Genomic DNA, 18,324 nt, shown 5'->3' with positions numbered 1-18,324 from the left:
TTTACTCCTCCTTATTGGGGTCTTGCTTCCTCATGTTTATCGGTGTGGGATTGTTTGTTGGTGGTTTTGTGTGATTATTGTGTATTGATCTAAGGATACAAATTGGAAGCTTTGTCTTGCAAATTTGTGGAACTAGTGGAGCGTTTGTCTAGGGATGTCGGTCTCGAGAAGCATTCATGTATTATCAACCTAAAGACTTAAACCAATGAAACTCTTTTACGGAAGATGCAAAGATGTTCAACAGGACATTGGAGCTGATCAGAAGCGATGCTAATATGTCTATGATTTTTAATACTTGTATTGTCTTTCTAGTAACTTCATGGGATGATTGTGAGTATCAAAAGTCTTATTATCAATGAAATCACTCTTCCCATATTTCTCTTTAATACAAGGAAGAAAGTAAATTGGGACACTCTTTTTCTCATTTTTAGTAACTTATTTTATTTTTTAAAACTTAATTTATTTATTCTAAACTTTTTTTATTTTCTATTAAAATAATCAAAAATAAGATAAAGACAGCATATCCTAATAAAATCTCCATTGAAAACAAATTCACAAGTGAAGCCAAGGTCAAATACTCAAATGTAAACGTTTTACCCATATGAAAACTTTACTTTTAAGAAAAAAGGGCAAATACAAAGGACATTTGAGCTGAACACATGGTTGATTGATCAAGTCGTTGAGGTACTTGATGATAGTCATAAAAATAATTTTCACTTTCTTGTACAAATAGTAGTAGTAAAAACAAGCACTAAAAACAGTCCATATATAAAAACAAAACACGGAAAAGGAGGAAAAATAGAAATTGCTAAAATACATGAATACGATAATATTGACAAAATTGGTATAATAAAAGGTTGGCTAACAAACAAATAACTCTCGCTATCTTCTGTACCTTTCTAATTATTTCTAAGCCACTAAACTAAGATCAACAGTATAACATGAAAGCTGCCACAAATATTTACAGTGAAATCCCTGAAATTTATAATGTAAACAAGAAATCCACACGCTTACAGTCAGAAGTATGCACACGTGGCATATCACTTTTTTTTTTTCTAAAGAAGTGAGCACTCTTCTTGTTCTTCTTCTTCTATTATGTCTTTCTCTCCTCCAATCCAGTTTAAGTTCAATAATTAAAAGAAGAAATTTCAAAAAACTAATTTTTATAACACAAATTTTTCATAGAACTATCCTATACTACCTCCGTTCTCTTTTAGTTGCAACGTTTGACAAATTGCACTATTCATGTTCTCTTATTTGACCACATTTATTGATTTATATGTTAAACAAAATATAGTCATGTGGGGTCTTGTTTGATTTGTAATTTCGATGTAAGCTTTCATAATATCAAATTTTTATAATTTTTACTTTCATACAATTAGAGATAAAACGATTTGAAATTGTACATTGGCAAGCGTGAAAGTCAAAACGTTGCAACTAAATAAAAACAGAGGTAGTATAACATAATGTTTTCAATATACCACCATTTGACTTTTTTTTGTCGATGTTGACTCGTAAATAGCAGCTTTCCTAGGTGTTGTTGTCGGTCGGGCAACAAATAAAAAAGAAAAGAACAAAAACGGGGAGAAAAGCTAATAGGAGCGGATGTTCATTAAGAAGAAAATGAACTGAGGGGCAATTTGGCACCCTATGTGGGTTGTCAGGGGTACCTAGGTCGTGAGATCAAGGCAATAAGTAGCAATAAACTCGTTACGAGCGGTTAAATCATCATTTAGCTGTCAGTTGTTAGTATTGAGAAAAAAATGTAGCTTTTGGAAAAATATTTTTTAAAAGCTAGTTTCTTGAAAATATTTGTTATAAAAAGTAGTTTTTTAAAATTTTGCCTAATTTAAATATACTTCCTTTAATTTTTATTAGTTTATCCATTTCTTTGAAACATATCTGTCAAAACGCTCATTTAAACCTTCATTTCTCGAATTATCAATAAGAAAAAATTCGAAAAGTTGATACTTGAATAATACATATTATAATGAATTTATACAAGATGTAATCAAGGTTATGTATGTAAATAATGTCAAAATCGAAGGAGGTAAATATTAACAAAAAGTATTAAAAGAAACAGTCTAATTTTAATATAAAAATAGACTAGTAACTAAATGAATTAAATAATCATTAAAATAAATTAACCTAATTATTATTGAACTTTAACATTAGACTTATCATTACATAATTTTGATTTAAAAGTAGACGTTTTCTTGCAAAATAAACTCATTAATAACCGCAGTAAATAACGAATACGTTGATCTAAAAAAAAAGAAACAAGAAAAACTAACGAGTACGCTAACGCGGCTAGTCTACGGCTACAACTACCGTGACTGACTGAATCTGAAACTCATTTCTAATTTGTCATCACTTCCAATCAGTCAATACTTTCAGCTAGAGGAAATTATTTTAGAGTTGTACTAGTATGAGCTAACTTTGACTTTTCTTCTTACTCTCCTCTCTCATAATTTAATCATCAAATTTTCAGATTAACATCAACATGTATTTTTCCCTTAACATTAACGGTTCTCTAATTAAATAAGTCAACTACTATGCTATGTACTTGTTAAAAAGTCTCACTTTTATATAGTAATTTTGTTTTGCTCCGACTACATCCGACTTCGATCCGTGTCGCACACCTAACTTTAGTGGGTGACTCTCCCAACAAGAGTTTATGCATATGGTGAAGTTCTAACTCGAGACCTCCCTTAAACGACATCAAACTGCTTACCACTTGAGTCAACTCTTGTTGGTATTATTTATTTGATTATATTTTGTGAATTCTCTATAAAAAAATATAGTCACGTGGAAGAATGTTAGATTCATCCTGACATCTAGCTTCAAAATATCAATTTTTTTAAATTTTTATTTAGGTTAAAAAATATCAATAAATAAAATTACTTATCAATAAGCATGCTCGAAAAAATGAATTAAGTAATAAAATAGAGGAAGTATCTAACAAAAAAAATTAAGTGAACAAAACATAGCTTTAACCCGGCAAACAAGTTGTTCATTCTTAGACCTTAGTGTATTTTTTCACTCTCACAATTTCCACCCCCCACAATATCAGGAGTAGAAAGTAAGGTGTAAATAATGTAAAACTGATTGCTACTTGTGTTTTTCAGTAAGGTTAACTCTTTTTGTAAAGTGAATGTTTCACAATAACATCACCACTTACATTATACTATCTTTACCTTATTCAAGTAATGTTTTCTTCCTTATATTCTATATACCACTTTTTATCTATCTTTTCCTCTTTTTTTTTGGGCCAAGCAAGTTCACCTTGTGTGAAATTGTTGATTTTGTTATGAGCTTATTTTTCAAAATGATAATGGGTCAGACATGCTTAGATCATATCTGATCCCATTTATTATAGAATTAAAAATTCAAGTGGAATCCAAATTAGATTGAGAATTGGAAATTTATATCGTAAAACTAGTATTTTGGGTAATTTTTCAAATACCTTTCACATTTGACGTTTGAGCTAACATCACAACTTGTAAAACGTTAGGGTACGTTTGATTCAACTTATATTGTCTTATCTTATCTTATATAAACTTATCTTATGATAGATTTATGATCAACAAGGGAACTGTATATATCAATCCAAGGCATGAAAACTACGCTTTTTTATTAGTTTAATTTCGCTCATCTAGGATCAATGGGTTAACACGGGATAACCAATAAGATACAATGGAGAGAACAATTTACTTTGATGATCTTCAAAGTAGATCTTCAAATAATAAACTTTGTTTGAAATTTATATCAAAACACTTAAAGAAAATACCGCATAATTTTCTTATAAGCAAGTAAGTTTATTTTGTATGAATGAAAAACTGATTTTTTTGGAAAGAAGTTATCCTTTTATACATCAACTTAGAGAGGTTAGTAATGATGTCTCTTTTATCCTAAATGAATGAAATGAAAGGTATTCATTCACTTAACACCGGATGGTAACCAACCATCACAAAGCAACGGTCATAAACCGTCAAAATCAAAACCCGCAGCAAAAAGAATCAATAGTGAATCGCACGGTTGGATACAGATTGCACCTCGCAATCACTCAAGTCGCACCTCCTGACTATAGCCACTCCTCGCAGTCACTCAAAATGCCCATTCTTCTAATCTTGGCTCGCGTTTCCTTTAATAATTTTGAAATTTTTTCAAGGGGGCAAACGTGTTCTCCCCTTATCCCCAAAAATATGGGTGGTTGACGAGGTGGCGGTGGACCTTGAGGTGGCGATGGGGAGCTGGAGGTGGCGGTAGGCTGGTTGTGGCAGGAGGTCGTACGTGGTTAAAAGAAAAGAAAAAAAAGGAAGGGTAAAGATGAAAATGTTTGTTGGAATCGAGGCGATTTTAAATATTTTTGGGACGATGTTTAGCTGTTCAGATCGCAATTTGTCATCAATTCCACATTTAAGACCCACAATTGGCTCCATAAAATAATAGAAGTCTTTTTGGTGCATTTTATCCTCAATCATGTAACGTACGATACTCCCAGGTGAGCACATTGTAACATTAACTCATTAAGAAGCACCTTATTATCGGAATCAGTAGTATATCAAATATTATAAAGCAATTGTGGGGTATTTATTACATTCTTTACTTTGATAATGTAGTCCTAAATTCATTAATTTTCATGATACGAGTTATCAGATTAATATATGCAAATTAAGAATGGGGTCATTTGAGAAAACACATACAACACAGTGTTATATGGTATGAGTTCAATTATATTAGGAGATATTGGTCCTGTAATTGTCAAATTTAAGGTGTCTTCTTATATAAATTCAAAGTGTAATCTAATTTTTATAATCTTAAAGCTATGTGTAACCTTCTTATATAAGTTTCAAGTGATATATCACATCACCTATGACCTATATCATGATATATATTTGGCTTGTTTAATAGGTCAAATTAAATTGTTTTACACCTAAACAAAAGCAATTTAACTTTCTTGTATCCTTTATCTTTGAAAAGAAAACTAGTCAAAAACAACATTTTAATGATTCCTATAATAATTAATGTTTTATTTTATATACATTAGAACTAGAATGTTAGATCTAGTGATGATCTTTTTGACAATATCCTTATTATTATCATAATTCACTTCCATTGTATTTACTTTAACAATCATTGTCAACATCAACATCAACCTAACAACCAAAATAAAATAAAAAGTGGAAAAAATCAACATAATTAATCAAATCAAACAAAAGAAAAAAAGCTCCATTAATAATTGAATTATTAATATCATTATTAATTAAAGAAAAGAAGCGGTTGTTCTTGTTCTTGTTTAGTAGATTTGTTACAAGCCTCTTCTTTTTTATATTTCTTCATCTTCCCTCTTTCTTCCACCCGACCCACCCATTAATATCTTTTACCTTCCATTTCACGTTTTGCTGCTTTTTTTTTGTTTCTCTCTCCTCCCTTTCTCTCTCTCTCTCTTGCATTGAATTCATTGATTTCATTATATTTGCAAATACCCAGATTATATTTTTCATTCATTTTTCCCTCTCCATCAAAAAAATCACCTCTTTTTAGAGAGAGAAATTAAGGTGGGAAAAAGATTTAACCCACAAAAAAAAAAAAAAGAAAAAAAAATGGGAGCTTGTGTTTCAACACCAAAAGTTTGTGTTGGGAAACGATCAAAGAGGTCAAAGAAGAAGGCACATCATAGTAGTAGTGCTACTACTAGTAGCAATCGAAAGAGAAGAAAAGCAATTAAGAAACGCGTTTCTTCTAGATTATCTGATCGTTCTTTAGAAAATATAAAGCTTGATAATAATAATAACAATATTAATCAGAATTCTAGGTCTGTTTCTTTCCCAGATCGATCTTTTACCAATCCCACCTATCAAGGTTTGTTTTTTGTTTGTTCTCTTATAAAATTTGAGCTGGGTTTATGTTTAATTTGATGTATGAAGTTGAATTTTTGTGTGATTTGGTTTTGTTATTTGTGGGTTTTTGGTGGGTTGAGCTAATTTTATTACTAGCATTGAGGAAAAATTAATAAAGTTGATGTCTTTTGTTTTTTAATTGTTGATGTGAGAGAATGTGCATTGATTTTAGGTGGGTTTTTTTTCTGGGTGGCAGCTAGTGTTTGTTCACTTTTTTGCTGAAGAGTTCAATTTCTCTCTCTTACTTTGTTTTTATTTTTTTGGTAGTTTGTGGTTGTGTCAAAAGGGAATAGTTAGATGGGTAGTATCTGATTAATGTGATTATCTTTCTATTTTTTATGATTATCCAAATTTGTAGAAGTACTTGATTATGCTGTTTCTTGTGCTTTTCTGTATCTGCAAGCTAGTACCAAAAGTGTGTTGGTGACAGTGATTTTCTGCTTGAATCAACTAAAGTTAACACCTAGATTGATGATTAGGTGTTAATCTTAGAATTTAAAGTAATTGCTAGTTTGCTACTATTGGGTTATAAATTATAATGTGGCATTTGAGTACCTGAAGTTTAAGGATCAAAAATCTTAGTTGAGAAATTGAGGATTATAAAGCTTAGTGAGGGAAGTTTTGCTGGACTTATTGCAGATTACCTGCAATATCTTTCTGTCATAAAAATACATGCACTAGCATGACCAGCTAGTACCAACAATGAGGACTTAGTACCTTGGCTAATTGTAATAGTTTGAACTAACATGCTATGAATTCCTCTATTTCGAAAAATAAAATAAAAAATACATGCACTCTCATCAAGCATCGATGTTTGACTTGGTAGAATTGGCTATGGGATTTAGCACAACGATTCCTCTCAAACTTTGCCACCTTATGGTTACTGCAGCTGATGATGTGACTCATATGAGATTTTGGGGTTATTTGGGATGTTGGTTCTTGTGAGGGACTATAGTATCGATCCAAAAGTTGGACTGGCAAACTGATATTTGGTTTTACTTAGAGTTTGTGTAACACAGTGTTGTCCTGTACTAAGTGTTGAACAGAACATTTTATGTGAAAAGGATTATGCCAAGTAGGGGACATTAATATTTTGTATGTTCACTTTGTAAAATCTACCCTGAGAAATTATAATCAACAGCTAGTCTTTATGCAGTTGAGGCTTTGAGCCATAACTTATATTGGTTACATTATCACTGAGAAGCTATCAAGATTATTCTGTGTTACTAGTGAAAATCAGCACCTGATTTTTCCAAATGAGTAGATGATTGGGACAGCAATAAGCTAAATTTGTCCCAAACATTATGAACAATGAGAAATAATGCTTTATTTCTGTGTATTCTGGTGTGTGTTTCTTGCTGGCCATCATTGTGGCATTTGAAGTGATAATCTATCTATTAAATGGCAATGCATTCTGAATAGACCCAGATGTACCTTGAGCATGGTACACCCAAGACTACTTTTTGCTCATTTGAAACTATTTCAATCTGCTTACAAGATATAGTCTTGGGTGTGCAGGGTGCACTCGAATTTATGATAGAAATTGAGCTTAAATAGGAAGCTCTGTCTTACGTTGCATTAGTATACTTTGATTCAAATAAGTCTTTGCGGATAATTGTGTGGATCTTCTCTCACATTAAGTGTACTTATCATTGTCTTAACAGGTAGTGGCGAGGAGGCATGGTATGATTCGGTGATGATATTTGAGTCTGATGGTGAAGAAGATTTCCAAAGTGTTCCAGAAGGTATGTTTTTCCTTTTCCTATTCTCAGATGATTACAGCTAGAGGTTCTCGCTATATATCTTAGTAGAAGATATTGATCGGTGCAGATGTAGTATCTCGAAATTCGCATGAAGTACATTCTGCTCGGAATTCTCTGAGCGATCTTGGTAGAAATTCAATGGAATCAAAGCACCCAGTTTACCTTGATGAAATATCCTCTTCCGTGGATGAAAGCACTGGCAAGGAGGATAAAATGTTGGATAATTGTGGAATAATTCCCAATAATTGTTTGCCTTGTCTCAATACTTCTACAGCCCCTTCGATTGAGAAGAGAAACTCCCTTAGCTCTAGTCCTCAAAGTGCGAGGAAGAAGGCAGCCCTAAGGCTCTCTTTCAAATGGAAGGATGCTCCCCCCAATTCAAGATGTATGCACGTTTACATTATGTCTATTGAATGTTGTATTTTGAATCATATATCTTTATGAGACTTTACTAATATCTGAATTTACTAAATTATTGACAGTTTCCTCAAAGGCGCTCCTGAAAAAACCAATAGCAGGGTCTCAAGTGCCTTTTTCTCCATTAGAAAAGAAAATCATGGATAGTTGGTCACCTGTTGAACCTAATTCCTTCAGAGTTCGTGCCCAAAATTTTTTTAGGTAAGACTAACTTTGCTAGTTACTTTAAGGCTCAAGTTTTTTTGGTACTCATGAATTACGTGCATTATCTAGAATTTTGATTCGGAACTCTAGATTATTGCCTGCTTATCTGACTATGAAGCCATGCCTTTGTGTACCAGGGATAAGAAGAAGGATTTTGCGCCAAATTATGCTGCATATTATCCTCTTGGTGTTGATGTATTCTTGTCCCCAAGAAAAGTTGAGCACGTGGCTCGCTTTGTGCAACTTCCTTCAGTAAATTCTTCAGCAGGTTTTCCACCCCTTCTCATAGTGAATGCTCAGGTAATGAAACCCTTCTTTTGTGAAATGCCAGTCTTTTGAATGAAGTGCATTGTCTTGTTCAGATTAACATTATCTTACCCTTATTTGTCTGCTTGGGACAACTGTAATAGACGGGGGAGCTGGAAGCTTTGTCATTAGGTGATTTAAGATTGGATTGTACTTCTATTCTTTATCAAAGAGTTCCATCTGTAAGGCAAATGTTCAACTCTTTTTGGAGACTTAGTTTTGAGCACTTCCAGAGAACTATAAGGCCATATGCTAAATCATTTATAGTTAGTATAGTGTTAATATGTGGAAACATCAGTCCTGCTATCCTGAACTTTTTACAATTGTATGAGATCTTGAGTTCTTATGTTTATTGAGGATCATAAATCTAATGTTTGGCGGTTTATTTATTCTTTGGAAGCTGGAAGAAGTGTGACTTAGGCTCCATTTGGTTGGACAAAACATTTTCAAAGGAAGATAAATTTTCATGAAAGAACATTTTCCAGGGAAAATAGAATTGTAGATTAGTTTCCTTTATTTGGTTCTTGGCATTAGAAGTTATAGAGAAGATGAAGAATGGAAATGAAATGGAGAGGATTGATGAGATTTGTGAGGAAGGAAAAAAGAAAGTGAAGAACATGGAGGAATATGTGGCAATCTTTCCACTTAGAAGGAAACACCCTTGGGTGTACTACTTTCCAGTTTCCACCATCTGCCGCACGATTATCCACCCTTTACGAACCAAACAGAGACAAAAAGAAAACCACTTTTCTGGGAAAATGTTTTCCACCTAACCAAACACTTTTTTTTAGGCTTATGGGTATTAAGGACAATAACAGTTTGATATGCAGAAAACCTCACTCTGTTGCCATTTCTTTGTACTCTTTGAGATGCTATGATCTAATGTATAGCTATTAAGCATGTCAACCTTCATTGCGTTTTGTTGAATCTTAATGAACTGATCAAGTCCTGCAGTTAGGCATCAATCTGTGTTTGCTTATGTTTGGCACATCCTCTTCTATTCAACTTGTTTAGAGTTTCACTTTTGATATTCTCAGCTTTTGTTTCCTGGTGTGCAGGTGCCTTTATATCCTCCTGCATTTTTCCAGAATGAAGCTGATGGTGAAGGCATTAATATAGTGATGTATTTCAAGATTAATGAATCTTTTTTAAAAGAAGTTCCGTCAAGCTTTCAAGAAGCTATCAGGGTAAGATATGTAATCATCAAATTAGTTCTAACATCCATTTTTATAGATCTATTTATTTATTTTGGTAAAATTCTGAATGTAATACAGAGTCTTCTTCTTTATGCAGAAAATGATGCATGATGAAGTTGAAAAGGTAAAAAGTTTTCCTATGGACACAATTGCGCCTTTCCGTGAGAGGTTGAAAATTCTGGGTCGCCTTGCCAATTTGGACGACCTTAATATAAGTGCAGCGGAGAAGAAGCTTATCAATGCCTATAACGAAAAGCCTGTCCTTTCTCGCCCTCAACACGAGTTCTTTTCGGTAATTCGTCTTCCCTAATATGTATCTCATGTTAGTTAGTTATTCAGTGTTCTTAACTCATCAAATTATTACTTCAGTGCTCCATGATTCTTATCACCTATTGCTAATATTCTGCAGGGAGAAAATTACTTTGAGATCGATTTGGATATGCACAGATTTAGTTATATTTCAAGGAAAGGCTTTGAAGCATTCATAGACAGATTAAAGATGTGTGTTCTAGATTTCGGACTCACTATACAGGCAAGTTTCCACTTCTTTGACCCTAAAAATGTAGAATACCGCCCTTCTTTTACAAACATATTGTTTTGTTGTACTAGGTTATACCATTGAAACATCCCTCTTTTCTTTTTTAAAGCAATACGATACCTATAAAAGAGAATCAGACTATTAAAAAATCATTTCTTTGAGAGTCTAAAAAGCCATTATAAAGTATGAAAGAACTTGTGGGTAGGATTTCATTCTAATTTCAATACTATCATTAATCAACTTGACACAATTATACATGCATATGGGTGTACCTATCAAATGCTTTCAACATAAAGACTTGGGAAAGTATTTTAATAGATTTTGGAAGGAAACATTAGTAAATTTTTCTGTTTTAATGAACATATTGCTAGATTTTTTCAGTTTTTTTCCTCCCCCCTTTCCCCTTCCCTTCGTAGACATATAATTTGTAATGTTTTTTTTTTTTACTGATGTAACTACTTTGTGTTGTTTAACAGGGTAATAAAGCTGAGGAGTTACCGGAGCAAATATTATGTTGTGTACGGTTGAACGGACTCGACTACATGAATTACCAGCAAATAGGGATGGGTCAAGATCCTTTGTAGAATTGATTTGTGCTGGAATAGTGTAAGAATAATTTATGTGAAAATAAAATTATATTAGAAAAAAAAAATCTAATTTTGCAGAAGCATATGTTATACTATCTCTGTGTGTATAGTTCTGAAAAATTCTCAGAGTTCCCATAATGAAGGAGCTGATGTTCTTTTTACTCTGATGCACATGCATTGTGCATGTATGACAGAGTCATTCCCATGCATATGATATAAAACTATAGGTTATTTTAGACATAGTGAAATGTTACCCTACCTGTAATTACATTTCTGTCTTGACATACTGATGAATGTATGTCCCTTTGTTCAGAAGAAAAATGAGCATCAACATAAATGGGCACTTTATTACTTATGGAGATACATGAATCACTTGGAAAGATTGGGACATCACCTACCCATAATTATAGTTTTTCCCTGATATAAATGATGGATGTATGGCCCATGTTCCAGAAGACCAGAACTGAGTACTCCATTTCGTTTTAAATCATAAAAATCATTAAAGACATTAATATCTGCAAGAATAGTAATAGTATGTATCAGTGTTACCTAATTCCCCGCGAATTGCGAATTGAGAAAAGCGAATTATGGTCGGTTTTGGTTCATATTGGGCTCATTTTGGGTGAATTGTCGAATTCAAAAGGCGAATTAGATAGCGAATTAGGTAACACTGGTGTGTATATCCAAAGAAAATGTCATATGAACTTATCCAAAAAAAAAAATCATGCATAAAAACAACGCTAGTCTAGTTTCTATCAGGAACCAAAATTTCTCTAATGCAAAATCTTACAAAGAGGAAGAGGTTTTCCACATAATCCTCGGTTACCAGAATAAGAGCTTGGTGGAAAACTGCTGAGTGGCTTACCATTCGGAATTTGTCCCTTAAGAAGATTATCTGATAAATCTAGATATTTCAGTTTCCTTAGCTTCAAAAATTCACTTGGTATTTGCCCATTTATATAGTTTCTTTGCAACTTCAATATCTCCAATGAAGTTGCATTTCCCAATGATTCTGGCAAGGTTGAGTTTAACTGATTGCTGCTGAAATCCAAGGTCTTCAGTGATCCCAGCTTCCCTATGGAAGTTGGCAATCCGCTTTTAAGAAAATTGTGAGATATATTTAGAAGCTGAATTCCAGTTTGAGATCCTATACCGATATTCTCATGCCCGCTTGAGAAACTGTTGTCTGAAAGATCGATATATGTCAGAGACCCGCCTGAAAATCTGGTGTCCAACTGGAAAACCTTAGCCATTGATCCTGTGAGATTGTTCGAGTGAAGATCAATGATACCCAAATTATGTAGATTTGTGATTGTGTCTGGGATCTCTGAAATGAGGAAGTTCCTAGACAAATTCAATGAATAGAGCTCAGTTAATTTCCCAACCCAAGCTGGTATATTTCCTGTCAGACTGTTTTCTGACAAGTCCAATTCCTGCAACGCGCTTGGTGTTGCTCGCAGGACTTGTGGAAACTCGCCTTGGATTCCACACCCTTCTAACAGAACTCGGGATAGTGATGGCAACTGAGCAAGCCACTTTGGGAATGATTGAAGTGTTAGACGGTTGAATGAAAGATCGAGGATCTGCAGGTTGTTGAGCATTGACATCTCTTGAGGAAGAGGTTCTTGTATCATGTTATGTGATAGGGTTAAGAGAATAAGATTAGATAGCTTTCCTATAGATTTCGGTATGCTTCCAGATATGCGATTGCCATCAAGATATAGCTCTGACAAACTTGATAAATCTCCAAAACTAGACGGTATTGAACCCTCAAGTTTGTTATTTACAAGTGATAATCTCTTAAGCGAAGATAAATGCCCGAAATTTGAGGGTATATTCCCTGTTAACTGATTGTTCTGCAGCCTCAGGAAACCAAGGGAGGGCATATCACCAGTATTTACTGGAAATGAGATTTTTCCTTGAAGAAAGTTGCTGTCAAAATAAATAGTTGAAATGGTAGTTAAGTTAGTTACAGAAGCTGGAATCTCCCCACTCAGGTGATTATTAGAAAGATCCAGATCTTTCAAAAACCTTAAGTACCCAATATTCTTTGGTATAGAACCATTTAGAGCATTGTCATGAAGGTCAAGTGTCACCAGATTACTTAAATTTGAAATAGTATCAGGGATGAACCCAGAAAGTTGATTAGAGTAAAGAAGTAATCTTTGCAGATTGTTAAGAAAACCAACACTAGAAGGTATAGGTCCATAAAACCTATTCTCTTGAAGTTGGATTTCTTCTAGTTTTAACAGCTTACCTATGCTTACTGGTATCTCACCGCTCATATTATTACCATACAGAAACAGCTTTCTGAGATTTGTGAGGGAAGAACCAATAGATTTCGGTATGTTCCCAGAAAGACTGATAAGCCCTCCAAGATCAAGGACTTCGAGGGAGGTAAGTAGCGTGATTGAGGGAGTTAGAACGCCTTCCATCTTCGTTTGAAGGATGAAATCTTCGGTTGAAATGAACCCGGGAAGATTGATTTCTGTCACTCTGAATGTAGTATTTTCACATTGAATCCCTACCCAATTGCAACACCTTTTACCTACCCATTTTTGTAGTCTCTCTGAAGTGTCAAGGTGTATAGCAGATTTGAACTTAAGCAGGGCAGTTAAGTCATTAGAGTTGCATGGTGAAGAAATATTTTTTGCAAATGCAGGGCAATAGAAAGAGAATGATAAGAGGAAGAACACTAAGTGGAAGACCATGTTTATGGGTTAAAAATAGGGGATGAATGTGACTTAGATTAGTAGGAGCTGTATATAAAGGTTAAGCAGATTTGAAATCCTACCAAAAAGGAAGAATACAGTATAACATGATTTTATGTAACATGTATGTTTCTTCTTTAATCTTTACACCTAGTACTGGTCTCAAAAAAGGTAATCTAAGATGTGATTTTGATGCCTTGAACTTTTTCTTAAAAATAATAGTTACAGGATAAACAAAGGAATCCAAGGATTTGTTAGATTTGTGAATATTTGTATGTGTAATCTTCTGGGATATGTAGCCAACAAAAAAATATTATTCCTGATTTTCATGTTAGGTAAACATTTATCAAGCTTAGCTTGACTCATTTGGTAGGAATTCTACCTCATGACATCAAGGTTAGGGGGGTCGATTCCCACCAAATGAGGGGCATTTGGAGCAGAATTTCCCTTGCAACCCCCCCCCCCTCCTTCCAAGTGCTTGGACCTATGAGTTCGGGCCTGTATAAGGATAACCTAGAGATTATTCATCTTATCAAAAAAAAAAAATATTATGTAAACATTTTGCCAACTTTTCTTATGATACTATCTGTTTGGAGTATTTAAAGTTGGAGATATGGATAGATTATCATTTGTTTGTTTATGATATTGATGCACTATTAAGTAACATTAAGATGTTTCAAAACAATTATTGTAATTTTTTCTGCTATGTGAAGTTTTGATGGCACACATGGAGTCATGGTAGGCTAAACCCTTGCAGTCAAAACATATTTCCCATTTGATATGTGTCATATAACTCCCTTTCTCTTTTATTTATTTATTATTTTATTTTAAATTTTGCATTATTCACCTAACTTATTTTAACTATATTTTTTACAAATATATAAAATCATATATATCATCCGTTTCAATTTAGTTGTGATACTTTTAAAATCACGGACTCTTAGACAATTTTTGGAGAGCAGAGAAATAGTAGAGAAAGAAAGCAAAAGGATTCTACGTGATAGGAAAGAGACAAAGAGAAGTTATTACTCAAAATGAAAATGTAACATCTAATTTGAAACTTGCTAAAATAAGAAAGTGTTACAATTGAAATGAAATGAAGGAAGTATATATATTATTAAGTAAAATGTTATTAAATGTGTTTCAATATATATTTGTGAAATATCAAATTTCATAATCTCTTGCTAATAGGCAATAGCAATAGATAGTACTAGTAGATAATTAAAAATAATAATTATTATTATGTATTGGCAAAGTAAATTCATTAAAAATCAACGGGAACATTTTACATGGAATATATCAAAACCTGTTTTGGAGTTACCTAATCATTTAAGTTTTGCACATTCCAATGGCTGTTAAGAATTCATTACCTCCTTTGTCTTTCTCTTTTGTAGTATTCAATAAAGTCCAAAGCATATTTTTATTAAGTGGCAGTTCTAATGTCAGATATTTGGAATTAATCTCTTTAAGGAACATGCTTTGCATATATACTATGTATAGATCAAGCCTGGGAATGCAGGCACAGCATGTTAGAAAAAAGCTTCAGCAAAAACTGTGTATACATACTGAGTTTGTCTAGGCAACCAACCGTTTGAGTCTCTTAGGGGACTCAAACGGGGGCAATTTGGTCATTTTAAGCCTTGGAAATTTCACGCGCGTGTTGTTTGGTACCAATGCTAGGTTAGATTGGTACCATTGTCCGAAAATTTTGATACCAAAGTAAGGTTGCTTGGTACCAATCCTGATAACAATGTGATACCAATACCAGGTTATAATGGTACCATTGTGTAACTTTTTGAGTGTTTGAGTCTTTTTTGGACTCAAACAGTTGGTTACCAAGGCTTTCTCGTATACATACTACCTCGCTAGTTATTTAGTTACACAATTTGTTATTGTGGCACTATTCATCAATCAATTATGTTAAACCATCTCGCATTATTATATAAGAAAAAACATAGTCAAATGCGAGGATTCCAAATATCAAATTTTTATAATTTTTACTTACACCCAATAAGAGATATTAACGTTCAAAGAATCGTCTCGATAAATGTGAAAAAGCGAATGGTGCAACTAAATTTTGTGGAAAATAATACAGATGATATAATTACTTGACCATAATGTAAAATAATCTGAACCGTCTGATCAGATCCTGTATTAAATGCATGTGTGATGCATATCTCAAGGCTGGATCTGACGGCTAAAGTGGCTACGTTTTAGACCCGGATCAACAACTTCTGCACATTTTTATAACCAACATGTAAGGAGTTTTTTATATTAACAGTAGGTTTAGGCTTTTCAAGAAGGATTAGACTAATCTTCTGTCCATCAAAGAAAAAATAAAAAAATTATACGAATCTTCTGTTCAGAAGAACAAGATAAGTGCAGTTTTTCTAGAGTTCTACTAGTGGTGACTTCTACTAGGAGAATTATCTAGAGTTCAATACTTCACTAAAGCAAGTTTTCAGCATTGGATTTGTTGATCTATAAGGGAGCACAATTTCATCAAATTTCATGTACCAAAAGACTTGGTGAAAGTTTTTAATTTTGTACTTGCTGTCATTTCATAATATAACCTTCATGTAATAATCCTTACCTAAAGTGAGTTATGATTTGATTTGGTAGTTTTTCTGTTTGAATCTAAGAGGATTATAGAGTTACGGATTACGGGTTACTATATAATAAAACTAGCTTTCTTTGCAAGTGATGCATGCATAAATTATTTTGGCGATTATTATTAATTTTTATCTAAATGTAATTTTGAAGGATGTAATTTACAATCATCATTAGTTCTAGTTAAATATCATGTGGTGTATATACAAAATATAAAAATTACTTGATGAAGAAGTTGTTTTATTGGTATTTTTATTACTTGTTAATGAATGTTAGTATAATTTTATTGCATTTCAAAGTTTAAGTAAAATTAAAATTTTATGTCTTTGGTTTTGTAATTGATTTGAAAACTGCTTTAGTTATGTTAATTTGTTCTTCAATCATAATCTTTTTCTTTCAATACACATATTTTTATAAAAGTTTATTTTAGCTACTTTGAACTTCCTTTGATATATATTTTTTAAATTAGGAAGGGCTATGGTGGAGGAAAATCTCAAAATTTTAATAGGTAATTATTCTATGATATAATCCGTATATCTCTATTATATTCACATATTAACACCTTCTATGTATTTAAATCTATGTTAAACACTAATTTTTTAAAAATAAAATAAAAAAGAATGACATGTCATGCTTATGTGGAGCTCTCTCTCATATTTTAAGGTTGTTTTTAAAAACATGTCTAATATTTTCATCATCCAAAACTGTAATATATATATATATATATATGTAACTTTATCGCTATAGATTTTATTTTTGTGGTAAGAACAAAGTTTCCTTAATAAATTTTGTTGCAATACTAAATTGCTTTGATTCAGTTGAGTAAGATTAGTGTTTGGACAGTTCTAATTAAAAGTATATTTTGAGGAATATCAACCACTGAATCAAAAAAATCAATGGTTCATATATTATCTTTTCAAAACCCCGTCCCCTCTATTTTTTTCTCATCAAAATTCATCCCTTTATTCCCCTCTTCCACCAATATGATCCCTTGATTTTAACATGTATGCATGGTTCATATACAATTCTATCTTGTAGAATTTTATTAAAACTCCAGAGGATTTGGACTCGTAAGACTGATGAGGCTTTGAAAGATAATATGTTTGATCCTGTAAATTGGACCTATGATAAAATGCTATAGTCACATATTTTACAAATATACAATATAATTATAGCTATTATTATATATATCTAAAAGAAATCTATAGTAATATATTAAAAGGCGTGCCTCAGCCAGAAACAGTGCCACGTGGTGCTCTCCCTAAGGGAGTTTTACTCCATGCAATCCACAACAATAAAAAAAATTAGAAATGGCATAGTGTAAGGTTTGATCCCGGAACCTCAAGAACATACAGTAAAGTCTTAACCACTAGACCAAATATTAATTAGTGTTATCATCTTAAATTATAATATTCATAAATGAAAATTGTCCTAACCCGGGGCGTAGCGCGAGCCTAATAACTAGTTAAAGACTAGATAATGCCTTACCATTCATTAGAGGTGATCATTTTGGCCCCGCCGGGTTTTGGGCAGAATTTTTCGGCCCGCGGGCCGGGCCCGGCCGTATTTTTTTGGGCTTTGGGCAAGCCAAAAAAGACTTTTTAGTCTATTTTTTGCCCCGGCCCGTTTTGGCTCGCAAAGCCCGCTAATTTAGGCCCGAAATAGCGGGCTTTGGACACAAAAATTCGGCCCGATTTAAGGCACGGCCCGATCAATTGGCAATTCTTGGGCCTCGGCCCGGCCCATGATCACCTCTACTATTCATGTAGTTAAATGTATTTTTCATGAGTTGTAAAACTATATTGTAAATGGATCTTATTTAAACGTATTTCAAGCACTCTCAAATGGTAAAAAATTATAGTGTTTTGAATTAGAGAGCAAAAATTATATTCAATTTACCTAATATAATAATTTAGGTTGTTTTTTTTTATTATTATTATTATTATTACTATTATTATTGCTATTATTGTTGTTATTATTATTATTATTAATATTATTATTATTATTATTATTATTATTATTATTATTATTATTATTATTATTATTATTATTATTATTATTATTATTATTAAGTTTAGTTCAGCCCAAT

At 32.8% G+C, this 18,324-nt stretch overlaps 2 protein-coding genes across 3 annotated transcripts; one reads left to right on the top strand and one right to left on the bottom strand.

Moving 5' to 3' along the window:
- Positions 1-5,214: 5,214 nt before the first annotated feature.
- LOC104898017 (hypothetical protein) lies at positions 5,215-11,154 on the top strand. 2 transcript variants are annotated; one of them, XM_048646223.2, is made up of 9 exons: positions 5,215-5,865; positions 7,568-7,648; positions 7,941-8,051; positions 8,149-8,284; positions 8,425-8,587; positions 9,652-9,780; positions 9,887-10,081; positions 10,199-10,321; positions 10,804-11,154. In XM_048646223.2, the coding sequence occupies exons 1-9, from the start codon at positions 5,607-5,609 to the stop codon at positions 10,909-10,911; spliced, it is 1,305 nt and encodes a 434-aa protein (XP_048502180.1). In that variant the 5' UTR covers positions 5,215-5,606; the 3' UTR covers positions 10,912-11,154. The 2 variants fall into 2 exon arrangements, with proteins under 2 accessions (XP_048502180.1, XP_010683310.1); XM_010685008.4 differs by having other exon boundaries at positions 5,230-5,865; positions 7,734-8,051.
- Positions 11,155-11,594: 440 nt separating this feature from the next.
- On the bottom strand, positions 11,595-13,721 carry LOC104898016 (LRR receptor-like serine/threonine-protein kinase GSO1). Its single transcript, XM_010685007.4, has one exon. It carries the CDS (start codon positions 13,623-13,625, stop codon positions 11,688-11,690), a length of 1,938 nt encoding a protein of 645 aa, XP_010683309.2. The 5' UTR covers positions 13,626-13,721; the 3' UTR covers positions 11,595-11,687.
- Between the last annotated feature and the right edge of the window lie 4,603 nt (positions 13,722-18,324).

Source organism: Beta vulgaris, chromosome 6, assembly GCF_026745355.1.
Source record: "Beta vulgaris subsp. vulgaris cultivar EL10 chromosome 6, EL10.2, whole genome shotgun sequence".
Taxonomy (NCBI): Eukaryota; Viridiplantae; Streptophyta; class Magnoliopsida; order Caryophyllales; family Amaranthaceae; genus Beta; species Beta vulgaris.
Note: the sequence above shows the minus strand (reverse complement) of the source record. Positions and strands in the feature narration are given on the sequence as shown.

What these genes read in the sequence shown, in the direction of transcription:
- LOC104898017 (XM_010685008.4), top strand. Translation starts at nt 5,607, where the DNA reads ATGGGAGCTTGTGTTTCAACACCAAAAGTTTGTGTTGGGAAACGATCA. An exon ending in TTCTCATAGTGAATGCTCAG is followed by an intron (nt 8,588 to 9,651) that starts GTAATGAAACCC and finishes CCTGGTGTGCAG; the next exon opens with GTGCCTTTATATCCTCCTGC. An exon ending in CTCAACACGAGTTCTTTTCG is followed by an intron (nt 10,082 to 10,198) that starts GTAATTCGTCTT and finishes AATATTCTGCAG; the next exon opens with GGAGAAAATTACTTTGAGAT.
- LOC104898016 (XM_010685007.4), bottom strand. Translation starts at nt 13,625, where the DNA reads ATGGTCTTCCACTTAGTGTTCTTCCTCTTATCATTCTCTTTCTATTGC.